We start from the raw sequence: 20348 nt of genomic DNA, 5'->3' as shown, positions 1-20348 counted from the left end.
TTAAATTATTAATGTTACTAAATAAACATGTTAAATTCACAAGCTTTATAAAAACTAAAGCTATGCACTTTTTTGAGGAGTAGTGTACCTGATTTTGTTGGCTGTCTTTTCCATGGCCTGTTTGATTTTTGCTGAGAGCTGGGAGACTGATGCCAACAGCAAACTATCCAGCACACCCTGTGAATGCAGAGTAAGCATATGCTGTCACAGTAAGGAAAAAGATGGATTTGTGTCAAGATACTTTCTGTTATGACAAAAAAATTATAAAAAAATAATAACTTTAGCACCCTCTTGTGGAACATAAGTAAAAATATGAATAGGAAATATATATATATATATATATATATATATATATATATATATATATATATATATATATATATATATATATATGACGTCACCTCATCTCTGTTCCAGGTCCTACGGCGGATGGCGCGGGGATCTTGACTGCTGATAGCACCGCGGGGTCTTAGTTCCACACCTCTGCCACTGATCTCTGGAGCACTGCCTAGAACATCCTCAAACACACGATCCTCAACCTGAGAGCGGTAGAAAGATAATTGCTTGCATCAGTGATTACACAATGCAGAAATATTGTTATTTTCTATATTGAAAATCTTCTCAAATATATCTAAAGTGTAAAACATCTCAAATATAGTGTTATTGCTTCAAAGCACAACTGGGAAAGCATGCCCATACACATGCATTATATATTCTCACAATAACAGCTTTGAATCATAATCTCTTAAACGATCAATATGCCTGCACACATTTAATTATCTACTGAATTAATTCTGTGAATAATGCACAGTATGCAAAACCAAAGTCCTTAACAAACTTGTAGAGATGTATTGATATAAATCTCTACAGGCACCAGAGAAATAAATGGCCCATATAAATGTAGAAGATGCCTATGGCTCTGGTAATGATGTAGTTGTCTTCTCACTGAAGCTGATGGAGCGGAGGAAGGACTAACAGAGTCAATCTCGCCGGCAACATCATGAATCTCACGCGCTAACATAGCCAGATCCTTAGCCAGGTCTTGACTGATTCTGAAACGATCAAAAGAAAACAAAGTATGATTCATGATCTAAGTCAACAATTTACTAGGTCAACAATTTTGTATTATGTATAAAAGTACATGTTACTTATAATACAATGGTAGCTGATAAGACTTATTATATCATAAGCGATGATGGGCAGTTTGGAGTTGTTCCAACATACACAAATGTTCAAAGTCAGTAATAATTTTTATTTTTTTTAAAGAAATTAATAGCAAGGATGCATCACATCAAAAATGACAGTAAAGACATTTAAATTGTTAAAAAAACTATAGCTATTTCAAATAAATGCAGTTTTTTTTATTCATCAAAAAATGGAACACTCAATGTTACCACAAAAATATTAGGCAGCACATCCGTTTTCCTCATAATGAGACATTTTATCTGAACATCAAATCAGCATATTAGAAGGATATTTCTGGAGGATCATGTGACACTAAAAACTGGAGTAATGATGCAGAAAATTCAGCTTGCCATCACAAAAATTGCATTTTAAAGTAAATTCAAATAGAAAACAAGTTGTTTTAAATTGGTAATATATTTCACAGTAGGCCTACTACTGTTTTACTGTATTACTGACCAAATAAAGGCAACCTTGGGTGAATACACAGGCACTTCCTAGCAGGGCTCTGAACCGGTTCAAGGAACGAAAACGAAAACCGGAAACGAACGAAATTTTAAGAGGAACAAAAACGAAAACGAAATCAAAATCAATTTGAATCGTTCTGAACAGAAACGTTAATTTGAAATGACCATTAACCGGTTAATAACGTTATTTTATCGTTCTTTTAATATTTTAATTTGGCAGTGACCAATCATGAATTGAGTAGTACAGCGTGTGCCGTTGACGTATCAAGCGTAAAAGAAATGCCCGCGCACCAGTCATCTATGAATCTACCAGTTACGCAAGTCAGTGTGAGAGCGCGCATTTACATGCCTCAAGTACATTTCTTTCCCCACTGAGGTCTACAATGAATGTGCAGGTATTGGAGGACATTCTTTTCGAACGTTTAAATAAGCAGTACGGACTTTAAGCTCAAATAGTCTGATTTAGGCTAGTTTATGGATTCCGTTTAAGCCTATCCAAGTAGGCTACTAGCATCTATCAAACATTTGTCCTATAGTCTTTCAGATTGCCAATACAGGACAGGTCAATGTTTTCTATATAGACGGTTGATGCTTCGTATTAAATGGTATGTTATATTGCATTAAATGATCAAGCTTTATTAGCTGACTGAATTTGATTATGTGATGCAAGAACGTGTTGCGCAGTGTTTGCTTTTAAATTACCAGTTGACGGCGGTGCATTAAAAGAGCAATGGTTATCCAGTTTATTTATTCTTTATTCATGCAATTTTTAAAACAAGTCGTGTTGAAAAAAAGTTATGTACAAAGAATGTTATCACTCTTCTGAAAAGAATTAGGCATAAGAGGGCCACTTTAGATTGTCTAACGCTCCATTAAAACAGGTCCGCTGTTTATGCTTTGTAATTAATGCATGTATTTCTGTTGTGGTTTTAAAAATGTTATGAAATAAATATTCAAGTTTAATTACCATGCGTTATATTATTATTGAGTGGAAAATAAGTCTATTTATATATTTGTTTAAAGTATAGGCTAAATTAAAATAACGTTATTAACCGGTATTTTTTCAAATCAAACCGTTTTCGGAACAGTAATGTTTATAGAGGAACGCAAAAACGGAAACGCTATAATATCGATTCTGCTCGGAGTGAACCGATTGATATTTTTTTCAGTTTTTAAGCCCTGCTTCCTAGTCTTTTTTTATTTTTTATGTATGCTGTGTTCTTATTAAAGTGCCCCTATTATGCTATTTTAAAGTTTCGTAATTTAGCTTTGGAGGTCACCTTCAACAACTTTACATGCATCAAAGGTCAATCATTAATTTTCTCATAATATACACTGCACATCACCACAATGTTCAATGATTCTCAAACGATTCGATGGATGAATCAGTCTCTAAATCCCTCCTTTCCGCGAGCCTACTCTGCTCTGATTGGTCAGACGGTTCAGTCTGCTGTGATTGGTCTACCGCGTACAGCGCATATTTTGGAAACAAACGGCATAACTGAACTCCAGCTCCATTCAGGGGTCCGTTCTTCGTACGTCGTACTCAGTTAGCTTTCCTTACAAGGTCCAGATTTTTATTTTTATTTTTTTTATTCGTCAAGTTTTTCGTCAGGTGTTTTTTTAATTATATGATGTCACTACGTTGCTGTCTTTTCGCCAGCCAATCACTGCATTGCTGATCGTGGTTTCGAGTATCGATGCCTCTTCCCTTTTCAGGGCACACAGGAACGCGCAGTAATCTCAGATAACTTAATCCAGATATTTAAATCTAATCCGCAAATTAATTTGAAGAACCAAATTAGCCAGAGTTCAGTTATCACGATTAAAAGATCTGGGATCTGTCAAATCATCTCAGATGTATTAAGCAAGGTACGAAGAACGGACCCCAGGAGGCTTCCTGTTCCTAAAGCTGAGCGATTGTACACACTGTAAAGACAGTAATGATTATGTTGATTTTACACCAATCCCAGCACGAGTCCGAAACGATGATGAAAGATTGGAAGAACTAGTTATTCAACCCAAACATTGAGCAGGACGTTTCTCAGTGATGCTACTCACTTTGAGGTACGTGATGAGATGTTTCAAATGCTATTCCTCACCATCATGCATTAGCAAGTGCGCTTCCATCAATAAACCTGTGTGTGTGTGTGTGTGTGTGTGTGTGTGTGTGTGTGTGTGTGTGTGTCTAATGTAATGCGGTGCACAAGTGGGAACTGTATCAATAACAGTAAATACGTTAGCCCAGCTGATGTAAACATTAGCGTTTGCAAAACAAATCTTGCTCCATCTTTTATCTTTACTCAAAGTAGTAAGAATGACAGACAATCTGCATTCATAGACAGTTTTAGGTAATACTGCAGCCCACAGCTGATTTACAGTAGTATTTCAGTAATAACGTGAGTTAGCCGGTTAGCCAGATACCTACACAATATGAAACACAATAAACACATTGTAGAGCACAGCGTCATCTCGACATAATGCTATCCAGTATCCTCTAGCAGTGTTTGAGGTGGTTCAAGTTTTCCCTGGTGTCTGCTCGCACAATAAGTGTACAGGAAATATGCTAATGTTTCGTTGTGACGTAACAATGAAACGGCTTGCGACTCGTTTATTTGTTTCAATTTGTTTAATTGACTCAGAGTCGACTCTTACTTTTGAGAGACAATAACTTTACATACTCTGCACTTTCAGATTTAAAACTTTGCAGGATGTTTTCATTCCTTTGAACTGTTACACACTACATGAAAGGTACATTTAAAAAATCCATAATAGGGGCCTGACAGTACAAAGTGAGGTTATGTCACATTATTATTAAAGGCAAGGTAGGTTTTGTCATGCCGGTTAAAAGTCTCTTCACATCCTGATAGCAATCACTAGTATTTATGTATATACACCGTCTGTGGAAGGCGTAGGACCATAAAATGTTTGTCCAATCATTGCATTCAGTACGATGCAATGGTACGTTGTCCAACCTGCCTGTCAACATCTATATTTTCATATCTCTGCACACCCTGCTCGCACAGACATCACACGTCATTAGTGCGTTTCATGCTATGCAGAGTTACACAGACGTTAGCCACTGAACACCACAACCCAAACAGTTCCTCATGAACCAAAACATCAAGCCTATGCTACGTTCACGCCATAACAACTGTAATCTGGAAGAGATGGAAACCTGTGACGTTATACTCGGAGTGGTTTGTGAATCGAATTTATGCGTTTCAATGGCAACACTATCAATGCCGAAATAAATTTGCAGCAGTCAAGTGGTACAGGTCAGTGCTCTTTAAGTTGTTTATTTTCATTATAATGTCACATGCTTTGAGACATGAGGTATTTTAATGCCATCTCTCATCTTGTGACACTTTGCAGACTCTGCTATGTGCATTTATGTGTTTTGAAGAAGGCGTGACTTGGGAGAAGCGAAGGGAGGGTGGGATCTCACGCTTTCAAAGCTAGCTTGCTATTTCTAGCCACTCTGAAATTGTCTACCCTACCTATAATTATTACCTCAACAAACAGCCCTGAACAACAAATGCCAATATAATATTTTTATACCTATCAAGTTGCTTCAATGTAGCAAACTACTATTTCCATACTTTTATAGTAACTTACTCTAAAAGCTAGCCTCATCTTAGCTTAGCAAATTTGTGTAGTTTGTAGCTTAATTCGCTAAACTTTTTGAGAAGCTTACCCAACACTGGCAGCTATGTATTACCTGGCAATCTCCTCACTGTGGGCAGACCAGTCTCTCATGTAATCATCCTGCTCCCTGCTAGACTGGTGTCGTAGCATGGAGATGCCTCCAGGGCTGGGTGTTGCTGGAGCTGACCCCCCTAACTGGGTGACCCGTGGAGCCATTGGACGCGGACGACCGTGCTGAGTGGGGTGACGGTTGGAGCCATACTCATCCTCTGAGGTTGAAGCATATTCGATAGGTACCCGGCGCCACCTTCCTCCAGCTATAGGGAAGACATATAACAGAAGAAGAGTGTTTTAGTTGGAATATTTTAAGCCAATTATTCCTTCTAGTATATTTTCCCCAAAGTTCTGACCTGCAGGTGTACTTTGAACATAGGGAGCACCAGGACACTTATCAGGCAGTTTGGATGCGCTGTTAGCTCTCGCTCGGGGGACAGCCACAGAGGATGAGGCTGTTGTAGAGCGGAGACCGAGCCGCAAAGCACTCTCTGTGGCAGGGCGTGGGGCGAAGCCCCTGATCTTGCCAGATGTAGCCTCCGAGTCACTTCGAGCTGAAGGAGAGCACACTCTCTGCCTTCGTGGCTGAGCAAGTGCTTCAATCCGGGAGAGGGTCCGGCGTCCAGCCGAAGGTCTCGATGCAGAACTTGCGGTAGAGGCCTCTGAAGCAACAGACATACGATCGACATCAGCGAGGTCAGTGTCAGAAGCTTCGCCCAGTCGTGCACGGCGCAGAAGGGAAGACCGTGTGGGTCTAGGCCGGGGAAGGGTGGCTGGTTTAGAGGTGGCTGGTGCAGGAGCTACAGTCGTCTTTGCTCCTTTGGTCTTGCCACTTGTTGGCTCTGCCTTAGCGCTGATATTCTGACCCCGGCCCTGAGGTCGTTTTACCAAAGTAGCGTCCTGGGCAAGCGAAGAGCTCAAGTCATCATCTGTCAGGTCAAGAGATGTCCAAGCCCTGGAGCCAGCTGAGCCAGAGGGATGAGATTTGCCTTTCCTTTCTGTGGTGCTGGTGTTCTTATTGGCCGTTTCACGGCCTGGACCTCCAGCTGAACGTTTCCTGTGGGCTGTTTTACGCCCTCCTTCACCCCCAGCCTGGCTGACTGTGCTTGTCGTATCAATGTCAGATTCAGGTGAGACAGACCCCTCCAGGGAGTAGCTCGGTGGATCTGCAAGGTCTGATAAAGTGGTTTCCAGAAAAGCAGCCACAGCCTCTGAGTCTTTTAGCATGGTGGCAGCATCAATGCCCTCATTGATGACAGCCATTTCCCTGTGCTGGTTTGAGGCACCAGACCCATCTATGCAAGGTATGAGCTCTAGGGGAACATTAGCACTCGGCCGTTCCACTGTAAAGCTCTCTTGCCTCAGTAGCGGCTTCCCTGTCTTCTGTCGGTCCTCATCAACTTTCTTTCGTCTTCTATCTTCTTGTTTCTTCTCGATCTGTTTAGCTCCAAGTTGCCCAACTTTATTCTGGATTCTAGGCGGAGTTGGTTTGTTCACTTTGGTCCGATCTACATCTATGATAGCTGAGGCCATTCCTGAAACTCTTTGTCCAGTTTTAGAGATTCTATTGAGCTGATCTACTTTCTCCTGAAGTTCTAGATCCTGTTTCTCTGATGAAGGGCCTGGTCGCCTGTTTTCTTTCCGTGTGCCCACAGAAGCCAGTGGATCCATAGCAGAATCTTCAGAGGGGAGGTGCGGGAGGGTCCTTCTCTTACGTTCAGACGCATTGATACCAGCTGTTGAAACACAAGAAAATCTGTCAAAATTGTATTGTAATACAAATCCAGAGTTTTTAGAGGTGTTTGATGCCTTTGAACCTTTTTCATCTGTGGGAGCCATGCTGGGCTCAGCCCCAGATCCCTCAGGATCGGTCCGTATATGACTTGCAGCTAGACTTGCCCACTGTGAGACCCACCTTGGACCACCTACTACAACCAAGTCATCTGGTAGCACCTTTTAAAGAGGAAAATGGACAGTAAATTTATTTATTTTTTTCAATCTGAAAAACAAATGATTGGGAAAACTTAGAAAAAAGTATCCTTGTGATTCCAAGAAATCTATATATTTGTCTTTTGTAACTGATATCAGTGTTCTTTACTAAATATCTTCAAGGATACTAAAATGTGTTCAGAAAAGTGTGGCAAATATTACTGATATACCTCTGCACCTACATAACCAGTTTGCCTGGTTTCCATGGATCCAGATCTTGGACAGATAGTTCCTCTATCTTTCTGGTGTTTTGGAAAACGCAGTTTAGTCAGGGCTTGGTTGTCCTCCACCCCAAAAACCTAAAATGTAACACATTCTGCATCATCATTGCGTATCAGTAACTGACAGCTGTTGCAATTTTAAAAAGGACTCCAAGTCTATTGGTTTTGACATCTTCAGCCACACAAGAAAAAATCACTTCTATGCTTCTGCAGGTCTACCTTATCAATCATACGCCTGGCCTCTTCCTCCTCAGCATTGCCATTTTCCAGTTCAATGGTGTAGGTCCCTCTGTCGCTTTGGTCATCTATATGTCCCCTACTTGGAGTCTCTTGAGACCCGGTGCTTTGCTCTCTCTGCACATTGGCTTTCTGTGGGGAAGAACGGTTAGTTTTTTTGCCAACTTCACCTCCTAGTGGTGCCATCTTTTTAGCTATAGATGATGGTTTGTGCTGGAAGAGATCTTCCCTCCCATAGAAAAGGCCTTCTGTCTTCTGCACGCCCTGTCTTCCTCTGTAACGATCCTGCAGGAATGCCCTCCGGCTACTGAGCTGCTCTCCCAGTGCATTCTCTGAGTCACTCTGTGTGCCATCCTCATGTTTACTGCCTGAAAAAGAGGGGGCGAAACATAAAGAAGGACGGTGCAAAAAACATGACCAATCACTTGACCAATGACCAATCATTTTTTAACAAAACTGCTAGACTACTAACTACTGTACAGAAGACCCATGCAGACCCTCATGACTGTGTTACAGTCAAAGTAGTCTCTTAAATAATAAGATAATTTGACTTCATGACAAGGCTAGTTTAATGTAAAATGTCATGTGGTGCAACTGCAATGCTGATATTTATGAAATATGCAAAGATTATCTTTACTTGTTAAGTGTGTTTTAAACTACTGTAATTTTTTTTTTCATGGACACTCATATATCTTTGACCCTTATACGTGTCTCTTTGAGCAGCATTACACAAAGAACCATCAGTAACTCCTTCACCTTACCTCTAAGGCTCTTCAACTGAATCGGCACATCACTCTTCACGCTGTCCCCATCATCCTCAGCAACAGATTCAGAGCGGGCCAGTGGCAGCTCATTCTGTGCCAGCCAGTCTGCCACCTTCACCTCTGCTGCCACCATGGCAGCCTGCAAGGCACACAGCTCCTCCCCTGCCCCTCTTTTCGGCCACTGTCGATGGTCTGGGGCACCCTTTGAAGCTCGCTCTTTGCCCTTTCCTGAACCTAATGTGTCAAACTCAATAGTGAAGGAGGCATGTCCAAGTGCTCCGCCCTCTGATGCAGGGATTGTGGAAGCTGACGCAACTGCCTCTAAGCTGGTTGGGATGCTTTCTCCTGTGTCGCCCCCGACTGGAGGAGTCTCCTTACAGGGGATCTCAAAGTAGCTTGGTTCCTGGGTCCCTAAATTCTGTGTTGTGCTTCCTGGCTCCACCTGCTGCTTTGTTTCAGTGTCCTTATGGCCTGCATGAACACATAACATGAGCAGGTAGTATTCATGAAGTCAGCTAATTTAACATGACAACAATGCATCTTACCTGCTTCACATCTAGCTTGTTTTTGCTCAGAGGCCTTTGCATCGTGCTTCACAGAATTTTCATCATCTGCGTCCCCGTCACCCCACCAAGATGGCTGTCCATAAAGAGGGGTTCCTCTGTGGAGCACAGCTATGTCTCCTGCTGAAAGTTTGACATACTTTGAGTTTGGTAAGCAACATGTGACTCTTGTAAACTCACAAACCACCCATCTTCTACTCACCTGACAGCTTCTCTTCTGCCTTTGATGCTGGTTCTGAAGGTCTAACCTCAGCATCTTTTACTCCCTCTGCCCCTTTGACCTCTGGACTTTTGGTGGTTTCCCCAGATGGTGAAGGCTTCTTGGTTAGCTGAAGCTGACTGCTGAACTTTTCGTGCTGTCCATGAAGGTGAATGTAAGAAAGTCATGACAGAATAATAGATAGAATAGTCTGACTGATATTGATCACGTACTGATTACCTATCATTCAAAAGTTTGGGGGCAGTAATATTTTTTAATATTTTTGAAAGAAGTCTCGTTTGCACTTTATTTTACAGTACGTGTACTTACAGTGTTCTTACTAGGGTGTTAAATGACTTCAGATTTTTTCAAGTTGACATTTGTGTGATTAAAGTCGCGTTGACGTCTACTAGTCGTCTTTCTCACTGATTTCTGCTCATTCTAAATCAGATGCAGATAAAGTAGCACAGAAAAAGTTTACATTTAGGCCTAATAGACCTGTTTTGTGTCACCACTATGCGCGCACAACTGCAAGTGGCGTAACTGTGATTGTTCACTAGAGCGATTGCGTATGTAATAATTCTACCTGGCAGCGTCTCTATACTAATAGTGAAGCTGTGGGTTTTACTTACTAAGAAATGTGTGCTAGATTTCTGTGCGTTTCAATGCAGCAACGCATTAGTTTACTTGCATTCACCCGATCAATTTGGAGCACACAGATGTTATAATCAAACATATCTTGTGGAGCGCTCTTGGAGAATGCATTTCTTTTACAGAGCGTAAACGTGGACTTCTTATCCTGTTGCTCCTTCTATAGGCCATGATCAGCGACGAGTTGATGTCAAGCTTAAAGCGTCATGGCAGAGAATTAGATTGACTATTCGACTAATCTGTGCAACCCCTAGTACTTACTTGAGAAAATGCTGGGTAATATGAGGTAACTAGTATTACCAGTCATTGTAATTACTGTAATAAGTACATCGTATGTACATGGGGAACAGAACTGTAAAATATAGTGCTACCAAAGTCTCTTATGCTCACCAAGACTGCATTTATTTAATCAAAAGTACAGTAAAATGTGTGATATTGTGAAATATAAAAGCAATTTAAAATAACAGTTTTCCCAAGATGGCAAAGCTGAATTGTCAACAGACATGACTTCAGTATCACAGTCTTCAGTGTCACATGATCATTCAGAAATCATTCTAATATATTGATTTATTGCTCAAGAAACCTCTTATTATTATCGCTTTATCAATTGTGCTGCTAAAACATTTTACTAACTGCTATATTTTTTGCTATATTAAGAAGCATTTATTTGAAATAGAAATCTTTGTGACATTAGAAAATGTCTTTAATGTCACATTTGATCAATATAATGCATTCATGCTGAAGAAAAAAAAGAAATCGTATTGACTTTTAAACAATAATACAAACTGCATTAGTATTACCTTCAGCGCTTCCTCTGGGACATGCAACTCTCCACGCACTACAGTAAATAGGTTGGTATGTAAGATGGGTTAAGGAGGAAACAATATATTTAGAAATGCAAACGCATACTTGGTCCAATTGTAATTACATAGTACATACTTAGGTCTTTAACATTGTAAATGTAGACTATTTGTTATAGTGTGATTGTACAAGCTCCCTAAAGTGGATCAAATCAAACAAACCATCAAAATGGGATTTATTTTGTGCTAAAAGGATATCATAGCCAAACCGTAGCTTGTCATCCATTTTCAAAGTAATATATTGCTGTTCCTGTATGCGCACTTCATTAACGAATGTCTACAGGAGAGGAAAGGAGATCAGCTGTCACCATATGCTTTTCATCATACTAGTGAGGACAAAATTAATATCCATTATAAACTGGCACATTTCTCACCCCATTCAGGCTGCCCAGGTCTTTAACTTTATGTTCATCTGTAGCTTCTTCATAATTGATGACGGCGTGTTGTTTGTCTACACTTCGAGACTGGAATAAAGAGAAGTGAATGGATTATGGGAATAAAGAATATGCTGTAGATTAGTGGAATTAGGGTTCTAAGCGAGGGTACACTTCCTACAAATAGAGTACAAAATATGGCCAGAAACTCTTAAATGCAATCTTTTTTTTTAGTAGTGTACAACGGGGCTAAAGGCACACCAGGGTAAAAGGCGCATTTGAATTTATTCTCTTTAAAACCACTAGATGGCACAAAAATTCAGCTCAGCACTTTTCTTAAAGGGATAGTTCACCCAAAAATGAAAATTAGCCCATGATTTACTCACCCTCAAGTCATCCGAGGTGTATATGACATTCTTCTTTCAGACGAATAAAATCTGAGTTATATTAAAAATGTTCTGGCTAATCCAAGCATTATAATTGCATTAATAGTTGCTCTGTTTTTGAAGTCCATAAAAATTGCATCTGTCCGTCAAATAACATGCTCCACGCGGCTCCGGGGTGTTAATAAAGGCCTTCTGAAGGGAATCGATGCGTTTGTGTAAGAAAAATATCCATATTTAAAAATGTATTTAATTTTTTTCTATGGCTCTGCATCAGCTGTCCCCGCGCCATCACTTCCGGCGAATAAGGTCAAAATACATGCAAAATACCGGCGCGATCATAGATACATAGATTCCGCATTAGTGCCTGCAAGGATCGGTCGAATGAGGCATCTACGTATATATATCTTTGATCACGCTAGTATTTTGACCTTATTCACCAGAAGTTATGGCGCAGGGAATACTAGATGACATTCGTCTGATAAGAGGTAAAAAAATTAACATAAATACTGTTCGGTTTCTCGCAGAAACCGATCGTTTCGTGTCTTAAGACATCAATGTGTCGCCACGAGCCGCATGGTTTGATAAAGATTCGTATGTTTATGTGTTTTTACTCTCATTGCTCTCATACTCTAAAATATCCCCATTGACATGCATTATACAACTATCACACTGCAACGGTTGGAGTTAAAAATCTTCATTTGTGTTCTACTGAAGAAGACACCTACATCTTGGATGCCCTGGGGGTAAGCAGATAAACATAAAAATTTCAAATTTGGCTGATCCTTGACACGATCACGGGCAGCAGCGTAAAGTTGATTATGCGCTTAGTTTATCTAATATTTAATGTTTTTTTTTTTAAGTTTTACATTTATGTAGCAATGGGGAATCGATAAAATGTAACTATATTTTGAGACAAAGGTCTTGTTAATGATTTTCAGTTTTAGTCAAGCTGATTAAAGCAACAGTTTTTCAATAACGGAAGAATATGTAAAAGTATGGTATTTGGTGTAAAAGGCACCCCTGCTGTTGGGGTGAAAGGCACAATAATTAACATGATAATAAACAGCCGGCTTTTAGCCTTTTCCATTTGAAAACACTAAGTGACACTAAGTTGTGTAAAGTACCATATAGGCCTGCAATATGCACAGTTATGGATCCAGGGGGAACTGATTGTACACTTGAAGGGACAATGATGTTCTCCTGCTTGTGTATAAGTAACAGAGATCAAGTTACCTGTAGCATAAGCTCACAGTCATCCCGTCCCACGAAGATCATTTCCCGGGGAAGGCGGTGCCTTGTTCCCCCACAACTCACTAAGAACCAGGATGTCAAACTCATCTTGACTTAACCAGGCCTCCTCTTTTCTTCCTGATTTCTCTTTAGGTCATTCTGTTGAAAGGTCAGAGAAGGTAAATTAGACAAGCTCAATGCAACTTGAATATGACTATAGTGTATATACTGCATATGCAAGGTGAATATAGACTATAGACTAATAGAATATAGACTAATATAGTAATTGATCTACTGTATACACTAAATGACAAACAAGATTCACTATCAACAAACAAATACATACAATATGTTGAGAGAGCCTAGTCTCAACAATATGCCTAAGCAACTTTCCATAATGTAAGTTTGTATTATTTAAAGTGCAGTCCATGAGGCTAAATATACCCGGTGGAAGCGAATTCCTCCATTCCTAATGAAATTGGATAATTTATTGCTCAGCACCAGACAAGCAGCTGACTCCTCGAACAACTTAAACAATGGACCTCTTTCCCCTTTGAAAATGATGAAATCAGGGTCTCTTCTTTAAGACTTTGAACTAAACTAAAATGTGTGATGTTGAACCAACAACAAAGTACTTAGTGGGGTCTGTATGATATCATTGATCTGTATGATGTCTTTTTTTTTGTACAGGATACCATTGATTCCAAAAGTAAAAAAAAAATAAAAGATTTCTCACACAACTTTTTATTTACTTGGAAAATATCACAGAGATGGGCTAGAACTATAAACCAAATTGTTTATTTTATGTAATTTGTTCCCATTTTTCCCCATACACTCAACATATTTGTTGTGAGTTGTATATATTTGTAAAAATGTTGTACATTTTCTGTCGAAAAAAACTGAGAATAATTATCTCACACAATATTTAAAGGTAGGGTAGGCAATTTCAGAGAGGCTAATAGCAATCTAGCTTTGAATGATATCACACCGGGCCGGTTCTAGGCATGGGCAGGGGTGGGAAGTGACAATCCGAATTTAGGAACAGATAGTCTTAGGGCCCTATCTTGCACCCAGCGCAATTGACTTTGTACACCGACGCATGTGTCATTCCTATTTTGCACCCGCGCAAAGCGCGCTTTTCCCTCCACAGAAGCACGTCGCTAAACTAGTGAATGCACTTGCGCTCCCTGGGCGGTTCAGCGCAAAAAAGGAGGCGTGTTCCGGCGCAAACAATCCCTGGTGCTATTTTGCTGTTCCATTAAACAATTGCGCCACTGACCAGAAAAAACCTAGTCTAAAGTCAGTGGCGCGTTGCGCGTTGTTCATTATGCTATTTTAAGGGCGCATGCTTGACCATAATGTATAGCGTGCACAACGCGCATACACTTTGCTCATGTAATCTACACAGATGCAACAGTTATTTTTGCAAATCATAAATTGTTACACTAAAAAAATATTAACACATGAGATGACGGAAATCATTGTGGTGTGCCACGAAGATGTGAAAAAATAGGCATAAATCTAGCTTACAAATTATTCAGGCTAATTGTAATAATTAAGGATAAGACCTGTTTGCCCAATAGTGGCAAGACATATATGTATATAAGGACATCTGACAAATTGGTTTGTCCGTCAAGAACCAGGAAAAAAAATCGACTAAAAAACTGAAAAAACTGAAAGACTGAAAAAAAAAAAAGACTGTGAAATCACCTTTACCATAATGTACAACATTACAACTTCACTTCTCTGTCTTTCACTGCTCCTACAAGAACATCAGTCTCCTCGGCTGTGAACCGCTCCTGGCGTGCGCCTGGTAAATACGCCATAATAATAGCAATCCATAATGGAACTTGCGCACCTGCTTTTAAAGGGAATGTTGGATGACGCTCGGATTGGTTTATTCACGTTACGCCCAAACCACACCTATGAATAATGAAGCTACTTCAGACCAACCCATTTTAGATTTGCGCCGGGCGCAAGAGCCATTTATCCCGCCGGGAAAATAGCAACAGCGCCGAGACCCGCCCACAAAGTTACTTGCGCTTCACGCTTTGACACTAGCGTTTCAGATCGTTAAAATAGGGCCCTTAATGTGTTTTTAGGAAATTGTGCATTGATTAAAAACAAATATGAGGTGTGCTCTGTGCTGAAAGGTTTGATGAAGGGCTATAGAATGCACCAAACAATCTAAAAAAAACACCATAAATTTGCGGTATCCTACTTTTTTCCTTTATTAACTGAAAGTAACGGGGCGAAAAAAAAGCAGAGGTACTTGACAATCACATGAGCAAAAACGGGCAGAAATATTTGCATGGTATTTAAGGTGTGAACGAGGAGTTGTATTCATGAATATGTATCTAGTAAATATTAATATACAGCTTCAATTTGATTGTTGATTCATGCCAAGTTGAAATTTAAAGAAGTTGAAAAAAAATGCATTTATTGCATGGACAGAGCGAGAACATAATGCAAGTGCTTAAAATGCATATGCATATTTCAGTTGAAACCTTGCCTTCTTTGGCTTGCTGTTAATGCTGTTAAACTGAATGCATGATGCAAACTGCTTAAAGATGTCATGAACTGGCTTTTTAAAATTTTTTATACTGTTGTCTGAGGTCAACTTATGACGTTTGTGTGGTTTTTACATTTTACTTTCTGCCTTGGTTTTGAGGCTCTCTGAAAAATGGTCGGTTTTGATGGGCGTGCCGCACTGAAGACTTGGAAGTAAACGCCCACGGCTAGGATTGGATAAGATTTGCATATTTAATTAACTTCTTCTCACCTGTCAGTGACAGCGTGTGGCAAATGGCAACCGGAATGAATCACCCAGCCCACAGTCAGAGCTCGCAAAATGTCTTTATCAAACAAACACAATGATTAATCTCTCATCCACCCGCGATTGATTGGAATGTTATTTCTGTATCATTTCGCTCGATCATCAGTGAATATAACCGCGAACCGTACACACACACACACACGTGCGAGCGAGCCCGTCTGAAAAGCACATAGCCCCGGGACTTTGGGCTTTGCGAGCTGGCGTAACAAGTCCGAGTCTGATCACGAATGAACCAATAACACCTTCTCCAGCCTGTGACAGCGTGCTAAGGTATGTAATCAATAGATATCAAACGATCTGTAGCAATGCAATACTAACGCATATAAAAAACATGTTTTACTAACATAAGTGTGTTGCACCATTCCTGTCGGATCCAATATAGAAGGCACAGCATTGTGTTTTAATCTCAATATGTCTGCAAATCCAGTCTTGACCTCTATCTTGTTTACAATCGATTCGGCAACGTTTCGCTCCACGAGTCGGTGGGCAGGCTTGAGGCGGTTCTTCTGGGTCCTACTACGTCAGTGGTCGACTTATTCTGAGATCTCTCATTTTCTGGGCCTGGTGTCTATAAAAGCTTTTCTTTGACTAACAAGGACGTTTTCAGCTCTGACACTTGCAGGATATTCTTATATCACGATGAACTTTTATATACCAAAGGCTCAAAGGAAAGTTGATTTCTCAATTCATCACCCCTTTAAATAACAGCAATGAAATAAGAATGCGTTTTTTTTTATCTTTTAATCAGTTTAGGGCCATCCAGAAACGCGAGACACAGATCAGTGCAGGTCTAAAGACGTGTTTTTAAAAAAAAGTTATTTTAACTTGAGTGCCGCGATTTAGAAAGCCTAGATTCTAGTTGCCTAGAACCGGGCCAAGATCACACCCTCCCTTCAGAGCATCTCCAAAGCCACGCCTCCTTCAAAACACATGAACGTGTATAGCAGATTCTGCAATGCGTCAAGTGAGACGGTGTAACATTTCCTCCGTCTTAAAGCACATACAGTAACATTACAATACAGTAATACTAAGTAAAGTTCTGCGCATGATCTACTGACGACACATAAATAAAAGAACACAGACGCGGCCGGATCATTTCCATAATGACCAACACAATCTACCAAGAGCAGCACAAATAAGCGTCTGGTTTAAGACATGTTTTTTTGGGTCATTAAATAACGGTGCAAACACCAGTAAATTGACAAGCGCAAACCTTAGTAAATCACTTTGCGTGATTAATTTTAATACTCACCTCCAATAAGTTTTGTGTCTGAAAGGTAAACTCCAACAAATGCATAAGCAATAAGGTCAGCCGCAAAAAGAACCGTCCATGTAGCCTAGAACAGAGTCCTGCACGGGTGCGGGTACCCGCGGGTACTGCAAGTTGTATTTAATATTTAATACAGTTGATAGAATATTTCAAGTTGATAAAATAATTTCAAATCCATATCAGTTTATTTGTTGCTGTGCGGCGTGCGCGCGCCCTCCCAGGAGAATCACAACCACGCGCGTGTGCGATCTGCCTGCACTGCAGTCTTCGAGATGGATCCTGAGGAGTTGAAGAAAAGATAGCCGCAAAAGTGAAACTTCATCGCTGAGGAAGCACGCAGATAACTGTGGTAACAAACCAAGCACACGCAGTTCTATCGAACAATATTTTTCAAAAGGGGACAGAACTGAATGTGCCTCGTAGAGATGATAAGGACACATAACCGTGTTTGACAGCTTCGGCTGAAGTTGTCCTTGTGTTAATGGTCGTGTAATCACTTCTGTATGCTGGCAATACAAAAATGTGTAAGTATGTCTATAATGTTATATGCTAAACTGATTTTATTGCAGGTGTGGGTCGGGTCTCGGTTCTATTTTAAGCGGGTCGGGTGCGGATTTTAATTATGCTGTTTTCGGAAAACGGGTCGGATGCGGTTTTAAGCACTGCGGATACGGGTGGTGCGGGTTTACAAAATCGGACCCGTGCAGGACTCTGGCCTAGAAATCTAGACGCACCCTAACGGCAGAAAATGTATTTTGCCACAAGTGTAGTCTAGCAACTCTCGGTAGACCTGAGAGCTGGAAAAACCAAACTCTGGTCAGGCCAATCACAGTGTAGAGTCGGAGGGCGGGCTTAACATAATGACGGCACGTCACGGCAGAGTTGCGGAGGTTCTGCGTGCTACTCGTAAACAAAGAAGCTGACGAACAGCGGTCTTTTGAATCGGCTTTGGCCGCGACTCTTGAAGACTTGGCGTTAAGCTTTTCTTTGAGAAAAGAACAAAGAACGGCACTGAAGTCGTTGCAAAAGAAGATGTGTTCGAAGTTTTGCCTACCGGATACGGCGAAAGTCTATCAACTAACGTTAGCTCGGCTTCACCTTCTTCTTTGCTCTGGTTGGTTGTGGCGCTCATGGCGCTATCCAATTGCATGCAGAGGGAATTTGAAAGACAACCGTTTATCCCGCCCCTCGGATTGAGCCCTGTCAATGGTGAGTTTCCAGACCCAACATCTTGATGTGGGTCTGGCTTGTCAGGCTACCGTCCACGCCTTTTCAGAGCTCATTTTTCACTGTGTGTCTTTAGTGAATCCTGAAAGGTTTTTGGTGTATGGTGTAAGCTGTTAGTAAATCTGGCCCTTAGAGACATATTGCAGATGAGCAAACACTCTAAAAAATATATTTACAGATGAAAAGACGCACATCAAATAAACGTTTCAGAGATGTACATGTGAACGTGTGCTAAAGTGAATATTTAGGCTACCTAAAATCAATTAAAACAAATAGCTAAAGCATACTATCAGTTTACGGTGATGAAGAAGATCTTTGTAGCTTGTGAATTACTTTATACTGCAGGTAAAGACATTTTAGTATCAAAACACTAACAGTAGGCCTACACAAAACATAAAATGGCATCACCATGTTTTTATGTACACTCTAAAAAAAAAAGGTTCTATATTGCATCAAAAATGGTTCTTGGCTCGTAATCATAGGGGAACCTTTTTTAGTGCTATATAGCACCAATTTTGGTGCTTCAGTGGTTCTTCAGCGGTTCTTCAGAGGTTCTTCACCGGTTCTTTGACTAAGGTGCTATATAGCACCTCTGAAGAACCGCTGAAGAACCACTGAAGCACCAAAATTGGTGCTATACAGCACTAAAAAAGGTTCCCCTATGATTACGAGCCTTTTTTTTTAGAGTGTACCTCCTGGGAGTAGTAATAATATGTATGGTAATCATTCAATGCTGTTGTATATCTTACTGACGTTGAATGTTTGGATGACAGAGTTATAAAAATATATATATATAAAAAACTAGAAGATATTTATTTCCTTTTAGACTATGTAATAAATTAACTTTTGTAGATCGGGGGTAGGAACATTTATTTTTTGGGGATGGGATCTGTAGGCTATACTTGCAACAGAATTTTGACCAACCCTGGGACAGTGGAAAGTGATATGACCCAAGACTAGGCTATAGCAATCCACAAGATGAATATAAGGGATCCTGTCAAGAGCATGATGCATCAGAAAAATGAGACCAATTAACAATACATTTTCGTGCCAGTTAAATCCATTTGCCCAGTTCCCGCTTTGCTGTAATGGGAGAAGTTCAATTTTCATTTCTGTAATGCAAAAAATGTCTATAATGCAATAAAAAAGAGCTTAATTATCATGAGGAATCACATGCTTCATACGTTTAATTTTAGGGAATTGTAGCGTGTGATTTTAGATTTTGCGCTGAAATATTTACGTTATCCCCTTATATGCATAAATGCATCCTCATCTAGAGAAGCAGCGCATCATTTGCGTGTGTGCGGAGCATCAGTCTCCGCCTCTGCCTTCAAGCATTGGCCTTGTTCTGCACCGTTAATGACAGATCTGATGTTTATTCTAAGAGACAGTCGCTCACTATAAACTATACACCCAGCGCATATTTAATACGTGGTTATTGAATAGCTACGTAACGTTGCGCATTTATTTACACTAGATATTTACCTACAAATCGACGCTCGTATAGGCCTAAATATTTTTAAATGAGTGTGCTATAGTGTTTTCATCACGTAATCAGACGCCGTTAGAGACCTCTAGTCCGTAATAGGCCGGATCGGTCGCCTCTAGAGCTCATGACAGCCAATTACTCCTTTCCATCAAGCGAAATATTTGCTCTGAAAATTAAAAACGGATGTGTTCTTAAAAAATGGGATTAGTACGTAAAACACAGCGCAACACTTACCTAGTAATTCCCCGTACATTTATTCCATAAATGACATCCGTCTGCTCTAGTGCGCGGAGAAGCGCTGCTCTGCCCATCCCAGTCTGAGGTGCAGTTGCGCGTCTTGGCGCACGATGGCGCTGCGGTGTCAAGAAAGAACAAGATGACAAGCGCTCCCTGTGGTCAGTGCTTATATGCGCTTGCCAAAAGTCAGGAAATCAATGTGAAATTATGCACGGAAATATTAACTTTTTTATTTAAAAAAAAAAAAATAATAACACCAATGTTTATGATAAATCATATAAATACAAACATATTATAAATCGTCCTAAAACTATCAAATATAATCTGTTTAGTGGCATTCTTACTCTCACTAAATGTCAAAGAACTGTAAAACAACAGTTTAATCAATATAATAATAGAAGATTATTGGTGTTTTTATTTGGTTTTACGCATTAAATATGAAGGCTATTATAATAGTTAATTCT

The 20348-nt window shown here is 40.1% G+C and overlaps 1 protein-coding gene across 1 annotated transcript in view; it reads right to left on the bottom strand.

The window, feature by feature from the left end:
- The window catches only part of cep170ab (centrosomal protein 170Ab), a 30086-nt gene extending 10115 nt beyond the window's left edge, over positions 1–19971 (bottom strand). The window contains 16 exon segments of the mRNA XM_079841099.1: positions 89–177; positions 402–539; positions 947–1052; positions 5371–5614; positions 5708–7087; positions 7169–7304; positions 7511–7639; positions 7781–8166; positions 8560–9033; positions 9108–9325; positions 9327–9481; positions 10776–10834; positions 11034–11112; positions 11210–11299; positions 12829–12984; positions 19882–19971. Of these exon segments, the coding sequence (XP_079697225.1) occupies positions 89–177; positions 402–539; positions 947–1052; positions 5371–5614; positions 5708–7087; positions 7169–7304; positions 7511–7639; positions 7781–8166; positions 8560–9033; positions 9108–9325; positions 9327–9481; positions 10776–10834; positions 11034–11112; positions 11210–11299; positions 12829–12933 (3788 nt within the window). The 5' untranslated portion in view covers positions 12934–12984; positions 19882–19971.
- Positions 19972–20348: the final 377 nt, after the last annotated feature.

This window comes from Gobio gobio (assembly GCF_949357685.1).
Source record: "Gobio gobio genome assembly, chromosome: 17".
NCBI lineage: Eukaryota > Metazoa > Chordata > Actinopteri > Cypriniformes > Gobionidae > Gobio > Gobio gobio.
The sequence above is the reverse complement of the archived record's forward strand: the minus strand, read 5'-3'. Positions and strand labels throughout refer to the sequence as shown.